The sequence below is a fragment of the Scardinius erythrophthalmus genome (genome assembly GCF_964197995.2).
Source record: "Scardinius erythrophthalmus genome assembly, chromosome: 25".
Lineage (NCBI taxonomy): Eukaryota > Metazoa > Chordata > Actinopteri > Cypriniformes > Leuciscidae > Scardinius > Scardinius erythrophthalmus.
Genome location: NC_138245.1, coordinates 2,621,942 through 2,646,843, shown reverse-complemented (window position 1 = coordinate 2,646,843; position 24,902 = coordinate 2,621,942). Strand labels below are relative to the sequence as shown.

The 24,902-nt window shown below is 38.2% G+C and overlaps 1 protein-coding gene across 1 annotated transcript; it reads right to left on the bottom strand.

The window, feature by feature from the left end:
- Positions 1-3,289: 3,289 nt before the first annotated feature.
- On the bottom strand, positions 3,290-12,032 carry LOC308685329 (collagen alpha-1(II) chain-like; the record flags this gene model as incomplete). Its single annotated transcript, XM_081357028.1, has 5 exons — positions 11,752-12,032; positions 7,202-7,408; positions 4,890-4,906; positions 4,075-4,107; positions 3,290-3,295 (listed from the first exon to the last, which is right to left on the bottom strand). Exons 1-5 carry the CDS (start codon positions 11,843-11,845, stop codon positions 3,290-3,292), a joined length of 357 nt encoding a protein of 118 aa, XP_081213154.1. The 5' UTR covers positions 11,846-12,032.
- Between the last annotated feature and the right edge of the window lie 12,870 nt (positions 12,033-24,902).

Sequence of the window (24,902 nt, the reverse complement as noted above, 5' to 3'; positions counted from 1 at the left end):
TTTGCATATTTATGCAATATCAATTATTTGTATTGCAATGTCTATTTCTAATATTCTTTCACAAGTGGGATAGCTTTATTTATTCTATTGAAATAAAAAAAGGGATTTGAGGATTTTGGGTTAGGCTGATTAGTTCAATCCTGGTGTTTGGAGTGTGAGACAAAGGTACTGACAACTAAATGCTGAAAGACTAAAACACACAGGAGTCATGTGTGGAGTAGGTTTAAAAGTATTTACTGATTAAAACTGTTACATTAAGTAGCAATTTGTACCAAAAAAAAAAAAAAAAAAAAAACGAAACAGACAAACAGATTACAATTTAGGGTGATAACTAATTTCTGTAATAATGTTTATACAATTTGTTTAGCTGTATGGAATCACCGCTGCTGTCGCTGCTCTAGTGTTTCAGCAGGCTGTGTCCTACTACATTTGGTTGCCAACCCCTAGCAACGGCATCCTATGTAGCATGGAGCAGTTCTTCTGACAACCTTTAACCAGAGATGGGCACAAATACATCAAAAAGTATTTAATTAAAATACAAGTAATTTGTAATTTGAAAATACAAAAATATATTTTTTACAGTCTTCTGTAGTGTAAGTGTGGCGTTAGGTACATGTAAGAGTCTAGAATATTGCAGTATTATTGTTTAGTGCAGAAGATGCGCTTTTAACATACATGTTGCCACATACTGTCATAATAAAATATAATTACGCATATAACACTATATTTGTATTATTTACACAAAAACTAGTTAACGCTGCTGTGAGGATGTTTCTAATAGCGCGGCTGTGACAAAGTTGACAACTTTCTTTCTTCCGACTGCCATTATCTATTTTTTTACTCTTTTTGAAAGTTGTGAAAACACTGTTGTGGCGTTTTTCTTTTGCTATTTGAGCAAATTGGAACACAAAAATTTATATTTAATGTAGTATTTCATTCACTGCTATAGAAGTTAACCCAACTATGATGCCTTACACTTCTGAGAAACCCAGAAATGTGAACAGGGTCAATAGGATGTGTCACATCACGTGATTTACTTGCCAAAAACTGTGATAGGCAATTTGGTAGTCCTATTTGTATTTTATGTCTATGGTCCTAGGGATAGTTCACCCAAAAAGGAAAATTAGCCCATGATTTACTCACCCTGACGTCATCCTAGGTGTATATTACTTTCTTCTTTCAGAAGAATACAATCAGAGTTATATTAAAAAGTGTCGTGGCTCTTCCAAGCTTTATAATGACAGTCAATGGGTATATTTTTCATCAAAGTGCATCTATCCATCATAAAAGTGCATCTGTCCATCATAAAAGTGCATCTGTCCATCATAAAAGTGCATCTATCCATCATAAAAGTGCATCTGTCCATCATAAAAGTGCGTCTATCCATCATAAAAGTGCATCTATCCATCATAAAAGTGCATCTGTCCATCATAAAAGTGCATCTGTCCATCATAAAAGTGCATCTATCCATCATAAAAGTGCATCTGTCCATCATAAAAGTGCATGTGTCAATCATAAAAGTGCCTGTGTCAATCATAAAAGTGCGTCTATCCATCATAAAAGTGCATCTATCCATCATAAAAGTGCGTCTATCCATCATAAAAGTGCATCTGTCCATCATAAAAGTGCATCTATCCATCATAAAAGTGCATCTATCCATCATAAAAGTGCATGTGTCAATCATAAAAGTGCATGTGTCAATCATAAAAGTGCATCTATCCATCATAAAAGTGCATCTATCCATCATAAAAGTGCATGTGTCAATCATAAAAGTGCATGTGTCAATCATAAAAGTGCATCTATCCATCATAAAAGTGCATCTATCCATCATAAAAGTGCATCTGTCCATCATAAAAGTGCATGTGTCAATCATAAAAGTGCATGTGTCAATCATAAAAGTGCATCTATCCATCATAAAAGTGCATCTATCCATCATAAAAGTGCATGTGTCAATCATAAAAGTGCATGTGTCAATCATAAAAGTGCGTCTATCCATCATAAAAGTGCATCTATCCATCATAAAAGTGCGTCTATCCATCATAAAAGTTCATCTGTCCATCATAAAAGTGCATCTATCCATCATAAAAGTGCCTTCTATCCATCATAAAAGTGCATCTGTCCATCATAAAAGTGCATCTATCCATCATAAAAGTGCATCTATCCATCATAAAAGTGCATCTATCCATCATAAAAGTGCATGTGTCAATCATAAAAGTGCATCTATCCATGGATAGATGCACTTTTATGATGGATAGACACACTTTTATGATGGACAGATGCACTTTTATGATGTGTCATAATATATTGCATAAATATGCAAACGATATACTGTACATACAGAAACAGAGCAGTATACAATTAACACCAGTTAATGGTAAACTTCTTTCTTGGATCTTGTGTATTATAGGCTTGAAATTGAATTCCCTCTAAATGTGTTATGGGCCATGAGGACTGTCTGGTTAGTAAAAAAAAAAACATCAAAATATGATTTCATCCAGTAAAAGTTAACTTTACATGGTAATTTGTTTATTGTAACAACAACAAAGGGAAAAGAATGCCACCGATTACAAATGGAATGTTCAATATTTTTTTCTTTTTGTTTTGCCTACCTATGAATTAAGAGGCATTGTTAACTCTTACATTCTAATTACATGTACAATCAAGATATCAGATGAAAGCTTATCTTCCACTCTTTCTAAAGGTGTGCTCAGTTTGGTTCTAGCATAAAGTATCAGGGAGATATGGCTCACGATTCATGAATATTATTAAACCGTTTTAGCATGTTTGGGTGATTCTGGGAGTTAAAGCCGAATTTGAGGTAGCATTGTTTTGACCCTAATTACAAGTTTCCAGCAGCTTGTTGACCGGGTTGGCCACCCAGGTTGTGATCCTCAGACATCATAGATTTCATTTTTATATGACAACCTTTTACAGCAGCCCATGTCTGATTTCCTAAAAAACAGGTGTTTTGCCCCCTGGGTAATACAATCTTATTCCTGAATGTCAGTGAATCGACTCTATGTCTATTAAAGCTTTAAAAAGTACGATCACAGCGAACGTTCAGATCTGAGTTCTGATCCAGAGAGACCAGTTGTCATGTATGGATATGAAACAGCTTCACAAACAGTCTTTTCAACACACAGTATGATTAATTCTGTCTTACAATCATTCAGATAATCATAGAAGAACTGGGATAAAAGTTTATAGTTCAGATATAAACACTGATGTGGCGAACGAAATAACGAGTAAATCGACTTTTAGTGCTAGAATCTTCAAATAAAAATCATCGTTACACCTGTAGGTGGCGACAAATGACTGTTAAAAAAATGTGTTTGTCATTGAACCTTTCATTAAAAAGAGTTGTTCAAAAACGCTGATTCATCCAGTAATGAAACAAGTGAAGTCTTTATGAGTGAGTCACTGAATCATTCATTCAAGAGATTCCTGATTCATCCAGTAATGAAACAAGTGAAGTCTTTATGAGTGAGTCACTGAATCATTCATTCAAGAGATTCCTGATTCATCCAGTAATGAAACAAGTGAAGTCTTTATGAGTGAGTCACTGAATCATTCATTCAAGAGATTCGTTCAAAAACACTGATTCATCCAGTAATGAAACAAGTGAAGTCTTTATGAGTGAGTCACTGAATCATTCATTCAAGAGATTCCTGATTCATCCAGTAATGAAACAAGTGAAGTCTTTATAAGTGAATCATTGAATCATTCATTCAAGAGATTCGTTCAAAAACACTGATTCATCCAGTAATGAAACAAGTGAAGTCTTTATAAGTGAGTCACTGAATCATTCATTCAAACAGAGATTATTTTAAAATAATCATTCAAACTAAATATTGTTTTTTAAATAGACTGTTTTGTTTAGTTGTCTATTCAAAATCATGGGAGAATCGTCATTTCATTTAAAAAAAAAAAAATTCTGATTCTAAATTTATCCAGAATCATGCAGCTCTAATGTGGACACACACCCTCTCAGCTGGCACACCACACACACACACACACACACACACACACACACACACACAAATCTGACATCAATGATAATGGTTTGAAGCTTACATCTGTTATGTCTCCTGGCTCCCCTTTTTGTCCCTTTTGCACAATGGAGGGAAATATTAGAAGATATTAGTCCACATAAAAGCAAATATTTCCTTAACAGAGGAAAAAAGGCTACAGCACACACTGACTCCTTCTAAATGATTATGCAAGCTAACAAAAGATGTTCAAAGAATGTTTTGCTAACATTCACATTAATGAAAACGTTATTCTGAACGTTATTCAAAAATACTAAGTAGGAAAATGTGTAAAGTTTTCAGAACATTGCTAAAGTCCAGAATATTATTATTATATATTATTATTATTATTATTATTATTCTGAATGTTCAAAACAACATTATTTTTCTCACCCCTTTGGCAGATAATTGTGCTTGTTTTAAGCAAAAACTCACTTAATTATTATTCTTTTTTTATCAGGAAACAAGACATAATTTCTTATGTCATTTTACTTATCTAGTAAATGCTTCTTGATTTAAGAAATTTGAGATATTTGGACTGGAAACAAGACAAAAATACAAAGTAAGAAAATGTGTAATGTTTTCAGAACGTTGCTAAAGTCCAGAATACTTTGTAACATTATGAACATTTGTTTATAACTCTGAGAGAACCTTGTCAGAACTTTCCCTGTTATCTGGGATGCTACAGCCGGCACATTACACAGTAAATCACACACACATTATGCCCTGAGTGATTGACGTCTGCTTGACACTCATACACACATTAACTAACATCTCAGACCAAACACAGGATGAACCTGAGACTTAATCATCACCTACAACATAGTCAGATTTTCAAACAGACATTAAACACAGACTCACCTTGGCACCTGGCAAGCCTGTTATTAACATGGCATGAAAGATAAAAAACAGAGTGTTAAAACAGCATCACATGAAAGCAATCCTAAGCTCTGTGTTTGTTGGCAGAGCCTAAATGACTTTACAGGTCACATTTCCAGTGCATTCAGATCCGAATGAATCCTCATGCAGAGTCTTGAACACCATGTGTGTATTCAGGCATTATGAAAATAATGGTTCCATCATTTTTTGGGCCTGTTCATTTCGATATATTTCCCAGATGCGAGAGAGTCCTCTGTTTATCAGCGGCGTAAATGTTCGCACCATTTCTGTGGCGATAGTCTTCACATCATAACGCTTAAACCCTTATATTTAATGTTCAACTAGACAAACGAGTCTCATTTTGTCTTTGCAAGCGTGTTCATGGATTCCAGGAGCGGATGAAGTTATCAAATGGAATAAGTTAATTTAAGTTGAAGAATGATTGTTTAAACAATTGAGCAGTTCATGAGAATTCATTGCATGATTAAAGGAAGTCACTCAGATAGCTTAGGAAATTGTTTGCATATTTTTTAACTGTAACGCTGTTGTTTGCATTGTGAATCCGCCAACATCACAGTCAACAGTAAAAGAGTGTGTTCAATTATTTGTGCATGACTTAATGATTATTATGAGCTTAGCTTTGTCCATTGTGTGATGTCAGAAACAAAACAAAGTTTGTCTGCAAGGCACATGAATGATATCCAGTAAAGTAATGTTTGTTAATGGTTCACCATAAATGAACTGTGATTGTCATTCACCCTAACGGCATTTCATAACAGATCTGAAATATGTCTCGTACGCTTGTCTGCGTCCAGCCGTAAGCATTAAATCTGACATTATAATGCTGAACAAACTAATATATCAAAAATCTAATTCGAGAGATAATCCGAAATCGTTCACAGTTTGCCCATATGTGAACTGAGGGCGAGTTACAACTTGCCACTGACGTGCCAGGCAGAGATCGGTGTGCCGTTCACATCTGACCGCGGGACACGCTAGCAAACACTGCGCGCGGAGAGCTTTGATCTGAAGCAGATGTCAACGGCGGAGGATGAGGCACCGGCTCCGGGCTTCTGTATTCAGAGAGCAGATCTCTCCCACAAACAGTCTAAGCTGATGCTTTCGGGAAACACATATGCTAACGTCTGAAGGACGACAGAGACGAATATGCTTTGTTGTTTTCTTTCTTTGTGAAACTTTTGTAAAGGTGAGCAAGAGAAACCTCTCGAGGCATTAAGTCAGAGATGAAACTCTATACCGTCTCTGTTCAATGAGTTTCCCTCTTAATCATTCCCATATGTGTCCATCACACTCCTGCCGCCACTGATATCCATTCCAGACAAAGCCAACACTGTGTCTTTAGTTGTTAGTCTCATTTTCAAATTGTTTGGTTTGGGCTGACTTTTAAAAAGGCATCCATACATTTTTTGAGCCCTATTTTAACGATCTAAGCACATGGTCTAAAGTACACGGCGCAAGTGCACTCAGTGCGCGTCCGAATACGCTTTTGCTAGAAAAAATGGTCGGCGCTCCCGGCGCATAGGCTATAGTCTAAAAGGGTCGTCTCTATTCTCTTAATGAGTAATGGGTGTGTTTTGGACGTATTAACGTGTGTTAACGTGCAATAAACCAATTAGAGTCTCATCTCCCATTCCCTTTAAAAGCCAGTTGCGCTCGCGTGGATTCGCTATTTACATGACGGAATTTGCAAGAAAATAATTTTTCATATTTAAAAATGTTTGTGTGCTGCTGCGCGCGTCCCTGTGTGTGTAATACGCAGAGTGTACGCGCATTGTGGACCCGCCTATAGACTCACATTACTAATGCGCTCTTTAAATAAAAAAATACTGCGCCATTGACTTTAGACCAGGTTTCAGTTGGTCAATGGCTCAGTCTATTTCTGTTCCTCAAAATAGCAACGCTCCAACAGTGAGCCTGAACACACACACTTGTTCTCAGACCAGCAGCTCATGGGTGAAAAAATAGACACAAATACATTTGCTATTTAAACAACGTGGCGCAGGACATGAAAATGAAAATTGCGTAGGGCTGAAACTAGCCAAGCACACTTGCGTCGCCGACGCCTGGCGCTGCATTGCGGCGTGTGTGTAATAGAGCCCATTGTCTTCAGTTGTTAGTCTTCTCTCATTTTCAAATTGTTTGGTTTGGGTTCACTTTAAAAAAGGCATCCATACATTTTTAAGGTGCTTCTTTTAAAAAACCCAAATCTAATCAAACAAATATGAATACACATGTAATTTATTTATAAAAGTGATAAATAAATAAATTACGACCAGGGGAGGAGGGCTGGTCAGCGGCACAGACTGGACAACACTCCCCGAACGGGATCTCGGGTTTGGAACAGTCTTTCAGCTCCTCGCAGATGATTTCGTCGCACAGGACCGAGCCGGTGTCGCACACGCAAATGCGACATGGCTCGGGTTTCCACACGTCCTTGTCACTATATGACTGTCCGTCCTGCGTGCAGCTGCCTGGATCTTCTGTGAGGAGCGTGAGCAGAGGAAGAGGAGAAGCAGGAGGTGGAGGAGTTAAAGCACATACTGTCAAAATGACATTAAAACTCTATGATTTGGATTTGAAATCCCAAGCCATAGATGCTTCATGATTAGTGTAACATGATAAATCATATTAGTGGGATGCATACAGTAGAAAGCAGGGGTGGGCGATATATACCGGTAGACACGATTAATGGGTATAACTGTGTCAACCGGTAGAGATTTTGGACTATCGTCTCTATCAGTTACGCTCACGTGACGTTGCTGTGCTGTGCCGTCACAAAAGCATATCATTTGCATGCGTTATTAAGCATTGCAGTTTAAAAACAAGTGATTTTAACCTGTTTAAACGCAAAAAGAAAACTCATTTTGAAAGTGAACGTTTTGTGAAATCCGCGTCTCAGACATCGCACAAATACTGAATTGAGTTCTCTTTCACGTCTGCTTATGATTGAACAGACATATTCAAACCAAATTATGTCAAAATGCCTGTCTTGGCAAGTATCCTTGTAAACACAATCAGTTATGTTTTAAGTGAACGTAAACCGTTGAGAAAGAAAACGCATAATGCATTAGCTCTTAAAGGGACAGCAGCCTAATGTTCCTGCTGTCTGTGTTCTTAATGTTAATTAAACAACAAAAGACAAAGAAAATCACTCACTGCTCTTGGCTGAATAACTTTTGTGACTTTAGTAAGGATTAATCTATGTTTCATGGCTGGTAAAATATATTTATGGCCATTAAATTTTCTTAAAAGGGTTAGATCTGAGAGCTGTCTCACTCCTCCATAGGCTTTTCTGTTATTGATACTTGCCGGCCCAGAAAGTTAGTAAAGACAATGTTTAAAATAGTCCAAGTGACTACAGCGGCTCAACCTTAAGTTCATCAAGCGACGAGAATACTAAATACCGACTTTATTCAACTCTTGATGTTCTTCTGTGTTTCTCTGAGTGAGTTCACGTAGTGTAACAGCGCAGCATAACGTCAGAACGGAGGCTCACTATTGGCCAGCATCACACACATGACCAGCGTCGGCCAATAGTGAGCCTCCGTTCTGACGTATAACCCAGAAGCGCTGCGCTGTTACACTACGTGAACTCACTCAGAGAAACACAGAAGAACATCAAGAGTTGAATAAAGTCGGTATTTAGTATTCTCGTCGCTTGATGAACTTAAGGTTGAGCCGCTGTAGTCACTTGGACTATTTTAAACATTGTCTTTACTAACTTTCTGGGCCGGCAAGTTTCAATAACAGAGAAGCCTATGGAGGAGTGAGACAGCTCTCAGATTTAATCAGAAATATCTTCATTTGTGTTCTGAAGATGAACGTAAGTCTTACGGGGTTGAACAACATGAGGGAGAGTGATTACTGACAGAACTTTCATTTTCTGGGTGAACTAACCCTTTAGGATATCTCAAAATATCTCAATCACTTTTCTCTCACTTTAAAAAGAATACATGTATATTTAATTTACACAGTGAACATATGCAGTGTTTTACACATCAGAAAGAAATACTCATATCGTGATAAAAGTTTTTGGTGAGATCGCCCACCCCAAGTAGAAAGCATTAAATTTGAGGGGGTTTTTTAGGTGCACAAGAACAACCGGATTAATGCATAATCCATCTTTGCTGTCATCGTCAAACTCATTCAAATGCAAACCACAAGATGGCAGCACAAAACTGAGATCAATGAAACCGGCTAATTAAAAATCATTTCAAAATCTGATCCAGTTCGAACCGTCCTGATGGCTTCTGCCCTCCGCTGTGACCTGTCCAGATTACTCATAAACACCACATGAAACCTACCGACTCAAAGAATAAATGAAAGGCAGTGTGTTCGTTTTATATCTGACACAGCACTATACTCAAATTCAAAGTGAAATGACTTTTCTTTCAGGCTTTCAGTAGCAGGTCAATCTCTCAAGCTCATGAATTTGCAGGGGAAATGTGGCGATGGAGAGAGACCGAGGGTAATCAAACAAGCACTGTTTGTTTCCCTTACCGGCTGTTTATTTTCTGTAAATTCCAACAGACCCCATATGGCGATGAATGACGCCTTTCTGAAAAGTAAAGACTGAGCAATTCACAAGCTTTCGCCTAATCTAAACAGCAGGCTCTGTCCGCTGCCAGTTCAAACATGCCAGAGAGAGTGGAGAACAGACAGCTTTCACTCACACACACACACACACACACACACACACACACACGCTTCAGGCCTTCCTCACTAATGCCTTCCTTCCATTCTCTTTCTAGCGCCACCTTTTTCTTTTTTGAAGTGGAAAATGGAGGACAACTCCAAATTGGACACAGGTGAGGGGAGGGATTGTTGTCTTTCCTTTTCTCTCTTTCAAACCTTACTGTAGGTTAACGTCATGACGTCAGGACAGAACACCTCTGAAATATGTAAAACGATGCCATGACTGATGGTTTAACAAATGGACCCAGACGAGCCGATCCATGACCCGCTCACTATGAGGAAACACTCATATGCCTCTCTGCTACAATAACCCAATTGTTAGCTTTTGCTCAGATTTCTCTCTCTCTCTCTCTCTCTCTCCTCTGCATAATTGCTTCTTTTCAACAGGGTTCGTACAGATAAAATGAAATTCCAGGACTTTCAAGGACTGTTTTTTGGGGGGGTTTCAAGGACTATAGTCAGAAATCTCACCTTTCAAACAATATATTTATTATCTATCAAATTCTAATTAATAGATAAATAAAAATAAACTAATAAAAAAATGGTGCAAATAAAGTGCAGCGCATGCAATGACTGGTAAATGTAACCATTGAAAGGATACTATGATAAGGATATCGCTTTCCTTATTCAAACTGATTTTTCTCCCATGAATATATGATTGAGCTGAAGAATGAAAGATATATCATATACTTGGATATTTTTGAGAGCAATATCAAGCTCATATGCAAAATGGCTCTATATCCATCAGACAGGCTGCAGCGTTCATTTTGTGAGGAAAGATTGTTTTATCAATAAAGTTAAACACTAATTTAACATATATTGTTTTTCAATAATTCAAGCACTTTTCAAGTAATTTTTCAGAAATATGGCTGTTTTCAAGAGTTTTCCAACTGCAAAAAATTATATGATCAATAAGTTATGACAACATATGTTTTTACATTGCTTTAACACATCAAAATAAGTTATACAAGATTCAACTCATTTAAGTCAGTTTACTGCAATTTAAGTTGAAATGACTTAAAAATCCAAGTTGATTGCACTTAAAACTTTAAGACAAACTTTTTTTTTACAGTGACTTCAAGTGCGGGGCTAAATTCAATTACTTAAAGCACTTTGTACGAACCTTGTATTAACTGTATTTTATTGTCATTTTTTACTGCCTTTTAAAAGCAAAACTCACTGAAATATCTTTTCATTTGTTTACTGGCGAGCTTATTCCCCCTTTAATTCAAAAATATGGTCGAAGGAATGTGCCTTGCTGAATTATAATAGCTGCTTCTGTCCTTTTCATGTTTTTCCAATAGCTTTTCGCCAGACAGTCTTTCCTTCTTTCCCTGGACTATCGTAGCCCCTGGGTAATTTAGGAAACAGATGGAAGCACTTTAACCGTATGGAAGGGTAACAGTAACTCTGGCTGAGGCCCACCGTCTCTGAACTCCACTACTGATGCACCTCTGAATCCTTGCGCTCTGGATGAGGGAAATATAAAAGTAGTGCTTTCTGAATCCCTCCAGCTCTGAATTCTGACAATTCGAAGACATTTGGAGCATCTGCGTTTTGTGCATGCCTGGATTTGCCCCGGTGGCCCCTGACAGCAGAGGAATGTGCTCTTTTAGGGCCCGACCAGCTGAGCCTCAGGGCCATCAGGAGGGCTTCAGACAAAAAGCAGCACAATTGCACAAATAAAACATTTGCTCAGTAAATAAATCAGTGCTGTGCATGTGTGTGTGTGTGTGTGTGTGTGTGTGTTTTCAGGCTTTAGAAATGTCCTGCAGGTGACCTGATGGATGAAATACCCCGAATACCTTCAGGCTCAGAATAAACACAGACCAGTCAACAATGATTCCACTTCAGAAATGCCCTAAAATAGGCTAAATGAAAGAGAAGAAATTCTTTTCTTTTTCTTTTTTCAAACTCTTATTACCTGAAAATATTCACTTGTTCTAGTGTATTTGTTTTGCATTTATAAGGCTACTTCGAATACATTTGCCACAATATCTCAATAAAGCTGGTACAGTATTTCCTTTCATTAAGCCTATTATGTACTCAAGCACTGGCGTTTAAAGTCTAAGAAAACACTTTTCTAAAACTTTTGAGAGTAAAATGAGAAAATGGTGGGCAAACTCACGGTCATTCTCGTCTTGGCATTTGACAACGGCCAAAAATGCGACTAGTGTTGCCACAAATAGCAGTAAAGTCCTTGAATCCGCCGACAGGATCATGTCTAAACTGCAGACATGCGGCGTTTCAGGAGCAGGAGAGAAAGAGCTGGGCTTTACTGGTTTCTCCTAGTGACTGGAATGATGCATTTAGTCCAGAATTGAAGACGATGAAGCACGAACTCCTGCAGATTCTCCGTGCGGACTGATCCAGGGGCCGCGGGTTTGAGTCCATACAGCTTTGAATGGAGAGCCGTATTTTCGGAAATAAAAATCCACCCCTTTACCCCCCATGAAGCTGAAATTGGAGAAGTGTTGCCCTTCTCTCTCCTCTCGCACCCATTCTTTAAGAGCCCTCCCGAGAAGCGACGCCAAGAAAAATAATCCTTTCAGAGAGAAACTTGAATCTGCCGAGTCATAGCTACTGTCCTTAAAATAAGCTGTAAAGTAGCCTATTCGAGTGCATTTTAATGTAGGATATCATATCGATTATTAATAGATTAATTAATAAATTAATTCATTAACAGTGGAAATATTGATCAAACTTGACATCATTAGCATGTGTTTTAAGCTATTTTGTCGGTTTTATGTTTCATTGTGCAGTTTGAGAACATTTGACAGAGACAACTAACACAAACACCAATAAAGCATTTACCACGGTATTATATATAACGTTTAAGCTTCAAAGTCCCCATGAAATCAAAATGTCCGTTTTTTTTATTTTTAGTTTGAATATGTTAGTGTGACTGTTAACTATCAGCAAGTGCTCAAAAAAAAGACAGAATTCATATTTAGAAGATATGTGTTCAAAACTTGCAAGTCTCTCACTTCCGTCAAGGATCAATGATTTTGATGACATCACTCTGCACTTCAGCTTCTCATCAGATTTTCTGTCCAATCAAATGCTCTCTAGAGTCTGAAGCTCCGCCCCCTACATTATAAATAAACGCTGAAGCTGCAGCTGTAATCGGTCACTTGTTCACACATTTATTATTTTCTACATGGTGAATGGCCCATAGTGCATAGGGAACGATTCAGACAGTGTAAATATGCTTTTTCGTTGGGGCAAATGAAGTCTTAGTGTCACGTGAACCGCCGCAGCTCCGGTCCAGAGACACGGATCATGTGATCGAGTCGCCGCAGACCAGAAAACGTATCATACCCATTTGAATTCTGCACAGAATGCTGTATTTTACAAAGGATAAACAGTTAGAGATTAGGAGGAAACTGCGGCTTTACCGAGCTCAACCATAATCTTTACACTTCTGGTCAAATATTGCGCTGCAAACATCAATAACAGCTTTAACTTGTCAATGCTGACGAATGGCCATGGTATACGCTGGACAATCCACGGCTAGCTGTGCATTAAACTATTTGAAATCACTCGCATCGGGTGGTTATTTGCCTCCATGACAAACATTAAAATGATTAAATGCACATTGCACAGCTAGCCATGGATTATCCCTACTTAGCACCAACTCTACTAAAACACACACTAACAAACTAGCCAAGGTCTACTTGCAGGACTGGACACCCCTGATATAAACTGATGAAAATGGGCCATATCATTCAACTTGGTTAACAAAAGGGTCCCAAAGAAGTGACAGGAGTGTGTGTGTGTGTGTGTGTGTGTGTGTGTGTGTGTGTGTGTGTGTGTGTGTGTGTGTGTGTGTGTGTGTGTGTGTGTGTGTGTGTGTGTGTGTGTGTGTGTGTGTGTGTGTGTGTGTGTGTGGTAAAGAGTAAATCTCCTTTAGGGTGTTTTAGAAGGTCAAAGTGCAGGGAAAGAAATTACTGTGATGTATATTTTTTGTCACGAATGGCCTGAACTGTTGGAACAGGGGATAGACAGGGTCAAAAGATTTTAACACTGGTATTGTCAAGTCGTTTGCCCAGGTGGTACCAGTAGACCACTTTAACAATCATAAAATGCTAAAGAAATGCCTAAAGCAATGTATTTGAAAATGTAATGGCATTTCTTCAGGTCAGGGACCAGTGAAGAATATGCTGGGAAAAACTCATCGACGATAAAGGCAGCATAAACAGGGAGTCAGCTGAACACTTCACCAATAACCTGCTCAGATACAAAGAAAAACTGATGAAAAAAGTCTAGAGTGAACTCTAATCATAAATATTGAAATCCCACAGTTTGGCGAAATCAAAGTGCTGGTGCAGTTTATCGTGTTTTCATCATCACCATCGTATTATGTGTTTTGTATCTGTGGGTTTTGTTGTCTTTAGCGAGCGTAACCTGTTGTTAACCTCGATTTTAGGAAATGTCCTAAATTAGGTGTTATTTCAATGGAGGAATGAATGCTTGGCTGATACAGGGGAGTTTTAATAGCAGCGCACTGGAGGGTTTTATTAACAGGCTGGTATTTATTGGGAGCTCTGAAACTTTATTTGCACTGTTTAACATGTCTGCAATAAATAAAAATAAAATATCTTTTGGAATGAGATGCCAGTGACTGCCTTGGTTCTTACAACTTTCTCTTTTGATGAATTACTGCTGCCATTATTGCAAGAAAATGTGCACAATTTTTTTTGCATTTTGGTAGCATGCATATTGTTTTAGTACTCTTAAAGGCATAGTTCGCCTAAAAATTAAAATGATCTCTTAATTTACTCACCCTCAAGTCATCTTAGGTGTATATGACTTTCTTCTGTCAGCCAAACACAATCAGAGTTATATTAAACAATATCCTGGCTCTTCCAAGCTTTATAATGGGACTGAATGGTATCTGAGATTTTGAAGCCCAAAAATTGTTTGTATAATTATCCATTTTATCCAGTTTATAAACTACACTCACCTAAAGGATTATTAGGAACACCATACTAATACTGTGTTTGACCCCCTTTCGTCTTCAGAACTGCCTTAACCCTCTGATGGTCCTCGGTCATTTCTGACCGAAAAATTTTCTGTTTTGAAATTTTAAAAATCACAGCTTCATCGGAAGGTTATGAAACTTGGTGACTTTTCTGGCATTAGGTATGTGAATACAAAAAAAAATTGAGGTCATGATCCGAGCATGCTAAGTGGTCGTAAACAAAAAGAGTCACACTCGTGGTCTTCGGTCAAAAATGACCGACCCATAGGAAATGAATGGGAAATTTACAAAAACACAAAAATTCTCTGAATTTTTGTCTGTACAATCTACAAATCGGACACAATTCTAAAAAAAAGTACACCGCAGTAAAGGGGTGACACTCTACAACATCAAGAGTGCAAAAAATTCACACCCACCCACACACACACACATACAAACACACGTTTATACACATACACACCAATAAATTCAGATTACAAAAATCTGTTTTGAATTATTAAAAATCACAGCTTCATCAGAATGTTACGAAACTTGGTGACTTTTCTGGCATTAGGTATGTGAACACACAAAAAAATTGAGTTCATGATCCGAGCATGCTAAGTGGTCGTAAAAAAATTAGTTATGATTTTGGTCTTCGGTCAAAATTACCCCCATAGGAAATGAATGGGAAATTGACAAAAACACAAAAATTCTCTAAAAATCAGCCACGATGCAGAAAAAAAATGCTCAGCAATGAAGGGGTGAAGCTCTAAAACATCAAGAGTGAAAAACATAACATAACTAATAATTATAATTAATATATGTATATATAATTAATATAATAATTATTAAAATTATTAAAATAATAATTAATAAAATGTTATAAACCTTGGCAAAAAGTATTATTTGAGAATTTCTAAAAAAATACATTCAATCCACATCTTATAAGTAAGTAATTTGGTCCAAAAACAACTAGAATTCACAAACATCTCCATTTAGAGCTATACAGGCATCTAGTGGTAAACCCATGCAATAACATGTTTTATTTAATTTTATGATTAATAAATTGATGAATTTTTTTTTATTTTATTTTTTTTCTGAAAGCCTAGTCTCTATTTTACCCGAAAATACTGCATAGAATTTTTTTTTTTTCAAAATCAAAAAAAAAAAAAAAAACATTATTTTCAATGGCAAAAAATGGACTATAAATATTGCATAAATATTAATAAGTTCAATCAAATTGTCTCAAAATTCTAAATTAAAAAGAATAAATATTATAGAACAAAAATAAATTGCATTGGTTTTTACTGGGATGGAGGAAGTTTAATTTTTAGGTGTCCGGTCATTTATGACCGGGAAGGCCCCCAGTGTGACTGCTAAACGAAGACCATCAGAGGGTTAATTCTACGTGGCATTGATTCAACAAGGTGCTGAAAGCATTCTTTAGAAATGTTGGCCCATATTGATAGGATAGCATCTTGCAGTTGATGGAGATTTGTGGGATGCACATCCAGGGCACGAAGCTCCCGTTCCACCACATCCCAAAGATGCTCTATTGGGTTGAGATCTGGTGACTGTGGGCCATTTTAGTACAGTGAACTCATTGTCATGTTCAAGAAACCAATTTGAAATGATTCGAGCTTTGTGACATGGTGCATTATCCTGCTGGAAGTAGCCATCAGAGGATGGGTACATGGTGGTCATAAAGGGATGGACATGGTCAGAAACAATGCTCAGGTAGGCCGTGGCATTTAAATGATGCCCAATTGGCACTAAGGGGCCTAAAGTGTGCCAAGAAAACATCCCCCACACCATTACACCACCACCACCAGCCTGCACAGTGGTAACAAGGCATGATGGATCCATGTTCTCATTCTGTTTACGCCAAATTCTGACTCTACCATCTGAATGTCTCAACAGAAATCGAGACTCATCAGACCAGGCAACATTTTTCCAGTCTTCAACTGTCCAATTTTGGTGAGCTCGTGCAAATTGTAGCCTCTTTTTCCTATTTGTAGTGGAGATGAGTGATACCCGGTGGGGTCTTCTGCTGTTGTAGCCCATCCGCATCAAGGTTAGCTTCACAAATGCTTTGCTGCATACCTCGGTTGTAACAAGTGGTTATTTCAGTCAAAGTTGCTCTTCTATCAGCTTGAATCAGTCGGCCCATTCTCCTCTGACCTCTAGCATCAACAAGCTATTTTCGCCCACAGGACTGCTGCATACTGGATGTTTTTCCCTTTTCACACCATTCTTTGTAAACCCTAGAAATGGTTGTGCGTGAAAATCCCAGTAACTGAGCAGATTGTGAAATACTCAGATCGGCCCGTCTGGCACCAACAACCATGCTACGCTCAGAATTGCTTAAATCACCTTTCTTTCCCATTCTGACATTCAGTTTGGAGTTCAGGAGATTGTCTTGACCAGGGCCACACCCCTAAATGCATTGAAGCAACTGCCATGTGATTGGTTTATTAGATAATTGCATTAATGAGAAATTTAACAGGTGTTCCTGATAATGCTTTAGGTGAGTGTATATTCACTGGCTTCCGGTAACTGCCATATGCGAGTCTACTTCTAGCGGAAGAGTGACCTATGACCCGATTTACTCAATTTACTCAATTTAAATTTTTTGGGTGAACAAACCCTTTAAGTCTGAACTATGTTTTTATGTTTTTTCTGAAGGAGCCATTAAACCTATAAAGCACAGGGAAATACTGTTAACATTTTAACATTGTACACAGACCTCACCTCTCGACGCACAAACCTCATTAACAATGACAATCAACAAATATAAATCAACAAATAACTAACAATAATGACAAAACAGCTGTCATGGTTCCGGCAAGTGAAGAGGATCTTGATCACAGCAGTTTATGCAGCAATCCAGAAGACAGGAATCAATGTCACAGCTTCACTAAAGTAAAAACAATACAGTAGAGCTAAAAACACATGAGAAAACAAACTGAACAAGAAACAGGTTCACAAAGCAATCAGTAGCCATGGCAACTAACAAGGGCATAATCAGTAACCTATAGGAAATGGGAAAGAAGCAGGAACTTACTAGCCTGACAAGCCAGACCCACATCAAGATGTTGGGTCCGGGAACTCATCATTGGCAGGGCTCAATCCGATATACGGGATATACGGTGGTCTTTCAGATTCCCTCTGCACGCAATAGGACAGCGCTACAACCAACCAGAGCGTTTTCCCACCAGCGGAGCTAGTTGATAGATTAAACTTTTGCCGTATCCGGTCGGCAAAACTACGAACACATCTTCCTTTCTTAAGAATGACTTTAGTGCCGTTCTTTGTTCTTTTCTCAAAGAAAAGCTTAACTTCAAGTCACGGACAAAGCCGATTGGAAAGGCCGCTGTTCGCCAGCAGCAGCAGCTCTTCTTTGTGTTCAAGTAGCAGGGAATACACACAGAACCGTCACAACTCTGCCGTCATTATGTGAAGTCCGCCCACCGACTCTATACACGATGTGATTGGCCTGACTAGAGTTTGGTTTTTCCAGCTCGAAAGCCAACGGAGAATTGCTAGAGGACACTGGCTGCAAAATAACATTTGCTGCCGCTAGGGTGCGTCTAGATTTCTAGGCTGGGAACTTACATTAGGGAACAAAAGAAGCAGGAACAAATTAAGTCAAGTCATCTTCATTTATATAGCGCTTTTAACAATGTAGATTGTTCCAAAGCGGCTTTACAGTGATAATAGGAAATTAAAGTAACAGAGATTGTTTTGGCTTTACAGCAGCTCTAGAATAAAGTTATTGTCCAGATAAAGCTAGTTTGATTGATTCACTTCCGTCGCAACGATCATTAGTTATTAACTTAATGATCTAAGTCAACTTAATTGTGCTAACACAACACCGTTCTAACAGAAAACTCTTAAGTTCTTTCTGCCCAAACTTCAAAAACGCGAACCAGTGAGAACGCTGATGGTGCGCACATGCGTATTACGAGTTCAGTCTATAGGTATGCGCGTTTAAATATATGTGCACAGGCGTGTAGTCCTTCCCTACAAACCAACCCTCAACATACTACTTGTCTGGCATTAAAAATTATAATACAGAATTTTTATCGCTTCCGCGTAGCCACGCGAACCGGAATTATCCCGACAACGCTTTATCTGTACAGAGGTAAAGGAAGGGGAGGAGGCCTTCACAGGGGAGAGACTAGTGGACACTTCAGGACTGTGCTGTCGTCGCGTCCAGCCGCTGGCCCTTCATCAGATCTGGATACGGCCCGGATCCGGCGGACTGCGGTAAACCTCAGATAAACAGAGAGGCTAATATTAGCGTAGACGCCATTCTTCTTATGATGTAACGAAGACATCAGGATTTATGGGAAGTGTTCCCGGTTCCGGCTGACCTAAACTATGCAGCCTAAAGGCCTGTTCACACCGGGACGAATTTTCGTGCGATATTCGCCGACGTTTAACGCCTCGTGACTAAACAAAGGGCGCCAATGTGAGTGTGCACACCGGCGCGAAAAACGCCTCGGGTTCGTTTTTTTGGTTTGACGTGCCGCGTCAAAAACTATCCGACCAATGAGATTGGCGCTTTTGTTCACGTGTCTGGAGCTTCTGAAGTTACAGTAAAGCACAACTTGGGGGCGCTCAAACACAAAACAGTCTTGCCGAGCACACATACGTAATGGCGAAGAAGATATACGCCAAGTAGCGTCTACACTGCCGGGAAGAAATAAGACGAGGAAGATGCAAGGCAAGATGATTGTAGAGCTGCTGGTCTCATTGGTGTAGGAACATAAAGAACTATATGACAAACGCGACAGCGACTACAAAAATCTTGATAAAAGAGAACTGTTATGGAGTGGTATTAAGCGCCATCTAATGTCAGGGAATGAATTTGCATGTTCACTCGGCTCATCGTCAGCGAAAATCGCTTGGGTGTGAACACAAAAAACGCGTTGAAAACGCTGGCGAATAACGCGCGCCAATATTCGTCCCGGTGTGTTGGGCCCATAACACTGAATTATAGAAGTCTATAATGTGTTATGTGTATGCTAGGTCTAAGAGATGTGTCTTTAGTCTAGCTTTGAACAGTGTTTCTGCTTCCCGGACAATGTGGGGATACTTAATTTAATTAATCAATCAACAATACTATTGATCAGCATTACCAAACGTGGACGTTTTACACTAGAAACAAACACTGATGTACTATTTTATTTAATACTGTGAAGCTGCTTTGATACAATCTGTATTGTGAAAAGCGCTATATAAATAAAGTTGACTTGACTTGACTTGACAATGTTAGGAAGACTGTTCCAAAGTTTTGGTGCTAAATAGAACAGAACACGGGGACACAAGAAAATACAAACTAAAAGTCTTTATAGCAGAACAACAAAAAGTTTCAACAAAGTTAGAATTTATTCACGCTGCAATGCATGCTGGGAATTTACAGGAATTATGTTCATTATGATATTCTTTGTGTTTGAATAGTTGTAAAAACCTTTGGGTGCACTCTGATGGTTTAACGTGAGTTTTATGAAGTTTCGAGCCATTTGTGTTTGTCTATTTTGTGTGCATTTGTAACTTTGTGTGCTTTAACTGGAAAATATGTAGCTTTTTTTCTTTTTTTACAAAGATAAATCACTTGTGATGTTCCTCATTTGTAAGTGGCTGGTTATAAAAGCATCTGCTGAATAATAAAATGTAAATGTCATGGAGCAGCTTTATAGAGCGCGTCATAAACTGGAAACAACACACACAAATGTGACAAAACCCAGTGAATTCAACCCAAAATGTGTCTGATTAAAACTGACATCACGTAGCCTAGTTAAAATATGATTATTGTTTTTGAATGATGACTCCAAATCCATTAAAATCACTGTTAATTTAACAACCATGTGAACCTCTCAGCATTTATTCAAAGAGGAAAGCTCTACTTCTATAAGAAAAGCTGTTCCACGGGAACGACATGCATCCAGATGAAAACAAGTATAAGAAATGCAAGGATGAATGAATAAGTGTTGTCGTTTGGAGAGCGTGGTGAACACAAGATGTGTCTTTGTTATTCGACGCTCAGGGAATGCTTGAGGGGGAACACGCTTCCGCCCAATCCCAGCAGGAACTGGGACCAGTCTAAGATTTCAGAGAAAATCACACTGACTTACAGATTACATGACAGAAAATGCAGACAGTAACGTATACATTACATTACACATTTAAGGTTATATATACAGTACTGTGCAAAAGTCTTAGGCATGTTAATACACCCCCCCCCCCCCCACCCCCCAAAACGTCTCCGAGATGCTTGAAGAATCCTTCCTGCAAAGCTTCCTGAAGAACTATGCGCAAGTGTACCTGGACAAAAGCCGTTTTAAACGCAAAGGGTCGTTACACCATATATTGATTTGAATTAGTTAATAGAAGTTAAATCATAAATAAATTCAATTTGTAATTTTATTTTTGAAAGCATTCTCACTTTACAGCATTTTAACACAAGTGCCAGTGCTTTTCACAGTGCTGTAGCTTTGCAGGAAGGTTTCTTCAAGTATCTCGGAGACGTTCCCGCAGTTCTTCTAGATTTAGTCTGTCTCAGTTTCTTCTGTTTCTTCATGTAATCACAGACGGACTCGATGATGGTGAGATCAGATCATACCGGCTGTTGCCAGAATCCTTGTGCATACACAAATCTCACTGGATTATTACAATTAATGGCAAAAAGAATGTTTGGAAATGTAAACTGATATTTCCTACTGACACACTACAGCAAAAGACATAAATAACTGACTTAAAACCATTTTTTTGTGTGTGTGTGTAGGGGGGGGGGGGGACTTTTGCACAGTACTGTACATCATGAACATCAAACAGAAAGACACTCTCAATAAATCAGTGCAACATCTCCCCTTCAGAAGTTACACTACATCATGTTGTGTTCTGGTGTGATCTGATCGCTGTATTACTGGAATGAAGCTCATCTGATGCTGTAAAGATGATGTGATGTGTGTAAAGGAGCAAACTTTTGTGGACTGGGCCCTTAATGTTGGATGCAAATAAGTAGGAAATACTGAGTGTTTAACAATCACTGAAGCCGCTCACATTAGACAATTATTATTATATGTTACACTTTATTTCTATAGTTAACTTTAGACATTCTACTATAGTCTAAATAACTTTGCAACTACTTCAACTAACTCTCATTAATTTGCAACTGCATGTCAGCTAACTCTCATTAGAGTATTAGTGGACTGTTAGGTTCGGGTTCGGGTGAGTTGACATGTAGTTGTAAAGTTATTTACAGTACAGTCAGTAGAATGTCTCCTAGGGTGGCCATACGTCCAGATTTTGGCCGGACAGTCCGGTTTTTAAGCCCCCTGTCTGGGCGCAGACTCAAGCCGGACACTCATTTGTCCTCCTTTTTGGAGTTGCGCTATATCAGCCTAAAAAAACCCCCGCTCTAGAATCTTTATTGGGACGCAGCAGCATAGTGTTTAATGCCGTAAGATCTGTGGTCAAACAAATGATTGGCTGAAAGCCGTGTCAAATAAATATCTGATAGGCTATATCATTGATTAAAAACGTAAACAAGCCTCCATGACGTGGAGTCCACGTGCTGGCTACGTCATATCATAACATTAACATGCCGAAACGTCAGACCTCATTTAATCCGGAATGGACATACAGTAGCATGAATTTGGCCATGATGACCCTAGAGATGAAATGTTATGTTTTCTGGCACTGTGCACTTTGCAAGACAGGTTCATCTCAGTGGTCAGTTTTTGAAACAGACATCAAAATGTCTTGAATAAATCCAAATACTGTGAACAAACACTTTTTTTGCCTCTTCTGTTACACATAGGTCTACATCAAGATATATCGCAGATCAAATTGTCTGGCAATGAATAGGCTATTTCAGAATCACTGTATCATGATACAATCGATATGATGGACAAAATTGTATTGTAGTTGCGAGTACACTAGAGTCCTATGCAATTATTCTTGCCTCACTAAATGTCCTCCTTTTTGATGTCTCCTGAGGACTTTACATTAAAATAAAGCGTTAGCAGATATTAAACAGACAGTCTATTAATACTCTAATGACTGCCAGTTCACATGTAGTTGGAAAGTTACTTGTAGTTAGTAGAATGTCTAAAGTGGACAATCGAAATAAAGTGTGAACAAATGTAACAATACTTTCTTCAGTATACCGTAGTACCGAGTGCTGAGTCATGCAGACACAAGGGAAAAAAGAGATTCAGTTGCTCTTTTTTATGTTTTTTTGCCATATTTTACTGAAGTAATAAACGTTGTAATGGTCAGGAATTTGCTGGCGTAGCATTAAAGTAGTAAGAAATGTTGTTTTAATATTAAAGTCCTCCCCCAGTCAATCATTTTATCTTTATTACTCATCATTTTTTCCCTTTAAAAATAGCTTGCATGCCCTCAAAAAGCTTGACTGTAACTCTACACCCTTGCTTCATTTAGTAAAGGCGGATTCATTAATATGCAAATTAGTCTCCGCCTCCTCTCAACTGCAGCAGCCCACATTACCCGATCCACTCGCTCAACTTTACCGTAGTAAACGCTACACGATGACAAACAAGAGGAACTACTGTCAGCCATATATCTTTGAACCAGAAACTGATTCAGAAGAAGAGAAAGAGCGAAGTAAGTCGATGTTTCAGAATGGTAATGCGTTTTATGTATTGCGACATCGGACACATGACTGTAAATATGATTAGCCTTTGGCCTGACTACGTTATCAAACAGCTAATAATGTGTTGCTAATGTCAGTCTCTGTTTGCTACACTGCAGTTTTAAAAGGAAAATACTCACATGGTTTGTCTTAAATCATATTAAAAACCCCACATAGACATATAAACAACATTAAACACTAATCTTCTCCACAGGGCGTCTTCGAGGATCTGAGCTGGTCATAAACACCACCTCCAGGTCTCATTAGTGCACAAGTGAACCGTGATGTTGTGGACCGTTGGATGAAGATGAAGCTGAGATCTCTGAAAACCAGCAGAGATTCAATGGGATCCTCAGTTCAGCTGCACATGATCTGCATTCACTGACAAATACTGCTTATCCTTCATAATGCAGTTCATTTTTAAACTTCTAAGATCCACAAGAACTGTCATGAAAAATAAACTGTAAAAACTGTATATAATATTTCAGTAACACTTTACTTAAAGCCTTTATATATAATAAATTATAAAAGTATTTTTAATGCATTAATAATGCACGTTATAATGCGTATTATGCTCTCATGAATAATTGTAACCACAGTTATAATACTTATCTATTCACTGTTACGCCTTTAGAAAGTATGATATATTAAACATTAAAACACATGACAAACAACCAAGTTCAAGGAATCTGCAAATATTATAATGCCTTTTAAATTTGGTAACAATTATTTATGAAAAGATATGATGCATTATAACGTACATTATGAATACCTTTATAATGCATCATACATAAAGGCTTTAAGTGTTAAGTGTTACCAATATTTCTTTATTTAATACTATTTTTATACCACTTCCATAGTGTGTTGAGTCAAAGTCTATGAAGACAGTTAAAAAATATTCATCTAGTCATTAAATGTCATTTAGGACTTGTTTATCTCAGAGTTTTCTTCCTCATTTGTTTAGCTCATATTATCAGTATAGCTCACAGAATCAGTGCAAGTTACAGTACTGATAGTTTATGATAACCGTGCATGCTATTTTTTTATGCTTGTGACCATAAAAGAAAAAAAAATCAATGCACCCTTTGTGGCAGAAGTCTAAAATGCACACACACACACACACACTGACACACACACACACACACACACACACACACACACACACACACACACACACACACACACAGGTATGGGGGTGAGTAAACGATGACAGAGATTAAATTTTGGCTGTCTAACCATTTAAAAAAGTGAAATCGCAACTAAAAAATGGAAATATTAACAAGAGTGTACTGTTGTATGCAGGACTGACTGTCTTCGGGCTGAAACTGTGTATTTCCACAGTTATAGATGGGAGAGGGAACTTTAACAAAACAGCCAGAATCACTGGCAAGCTTAAGTTTCAGCAGCTCAAGCACATGTTATTGTGAGTCCATTAGCTTCAGTAGAGAGAGAGAGAGAGAGAGAGAGAGAGAGAGAGAGAGAGAGAGAGAGAGAGAGAGAGAGAGAGAGAGAGAGAGAGAGAGGAATGGAAAATGTGTGTGCTGTTGCATGTGTTGAAATAGTTTTCCGCTATACAATCTCCAGAGACTTGAGTGCTTTGCATTTTTCCCCATATTCCTGATTTCAACTATGCTAGCAAGGTGTGTTTTCA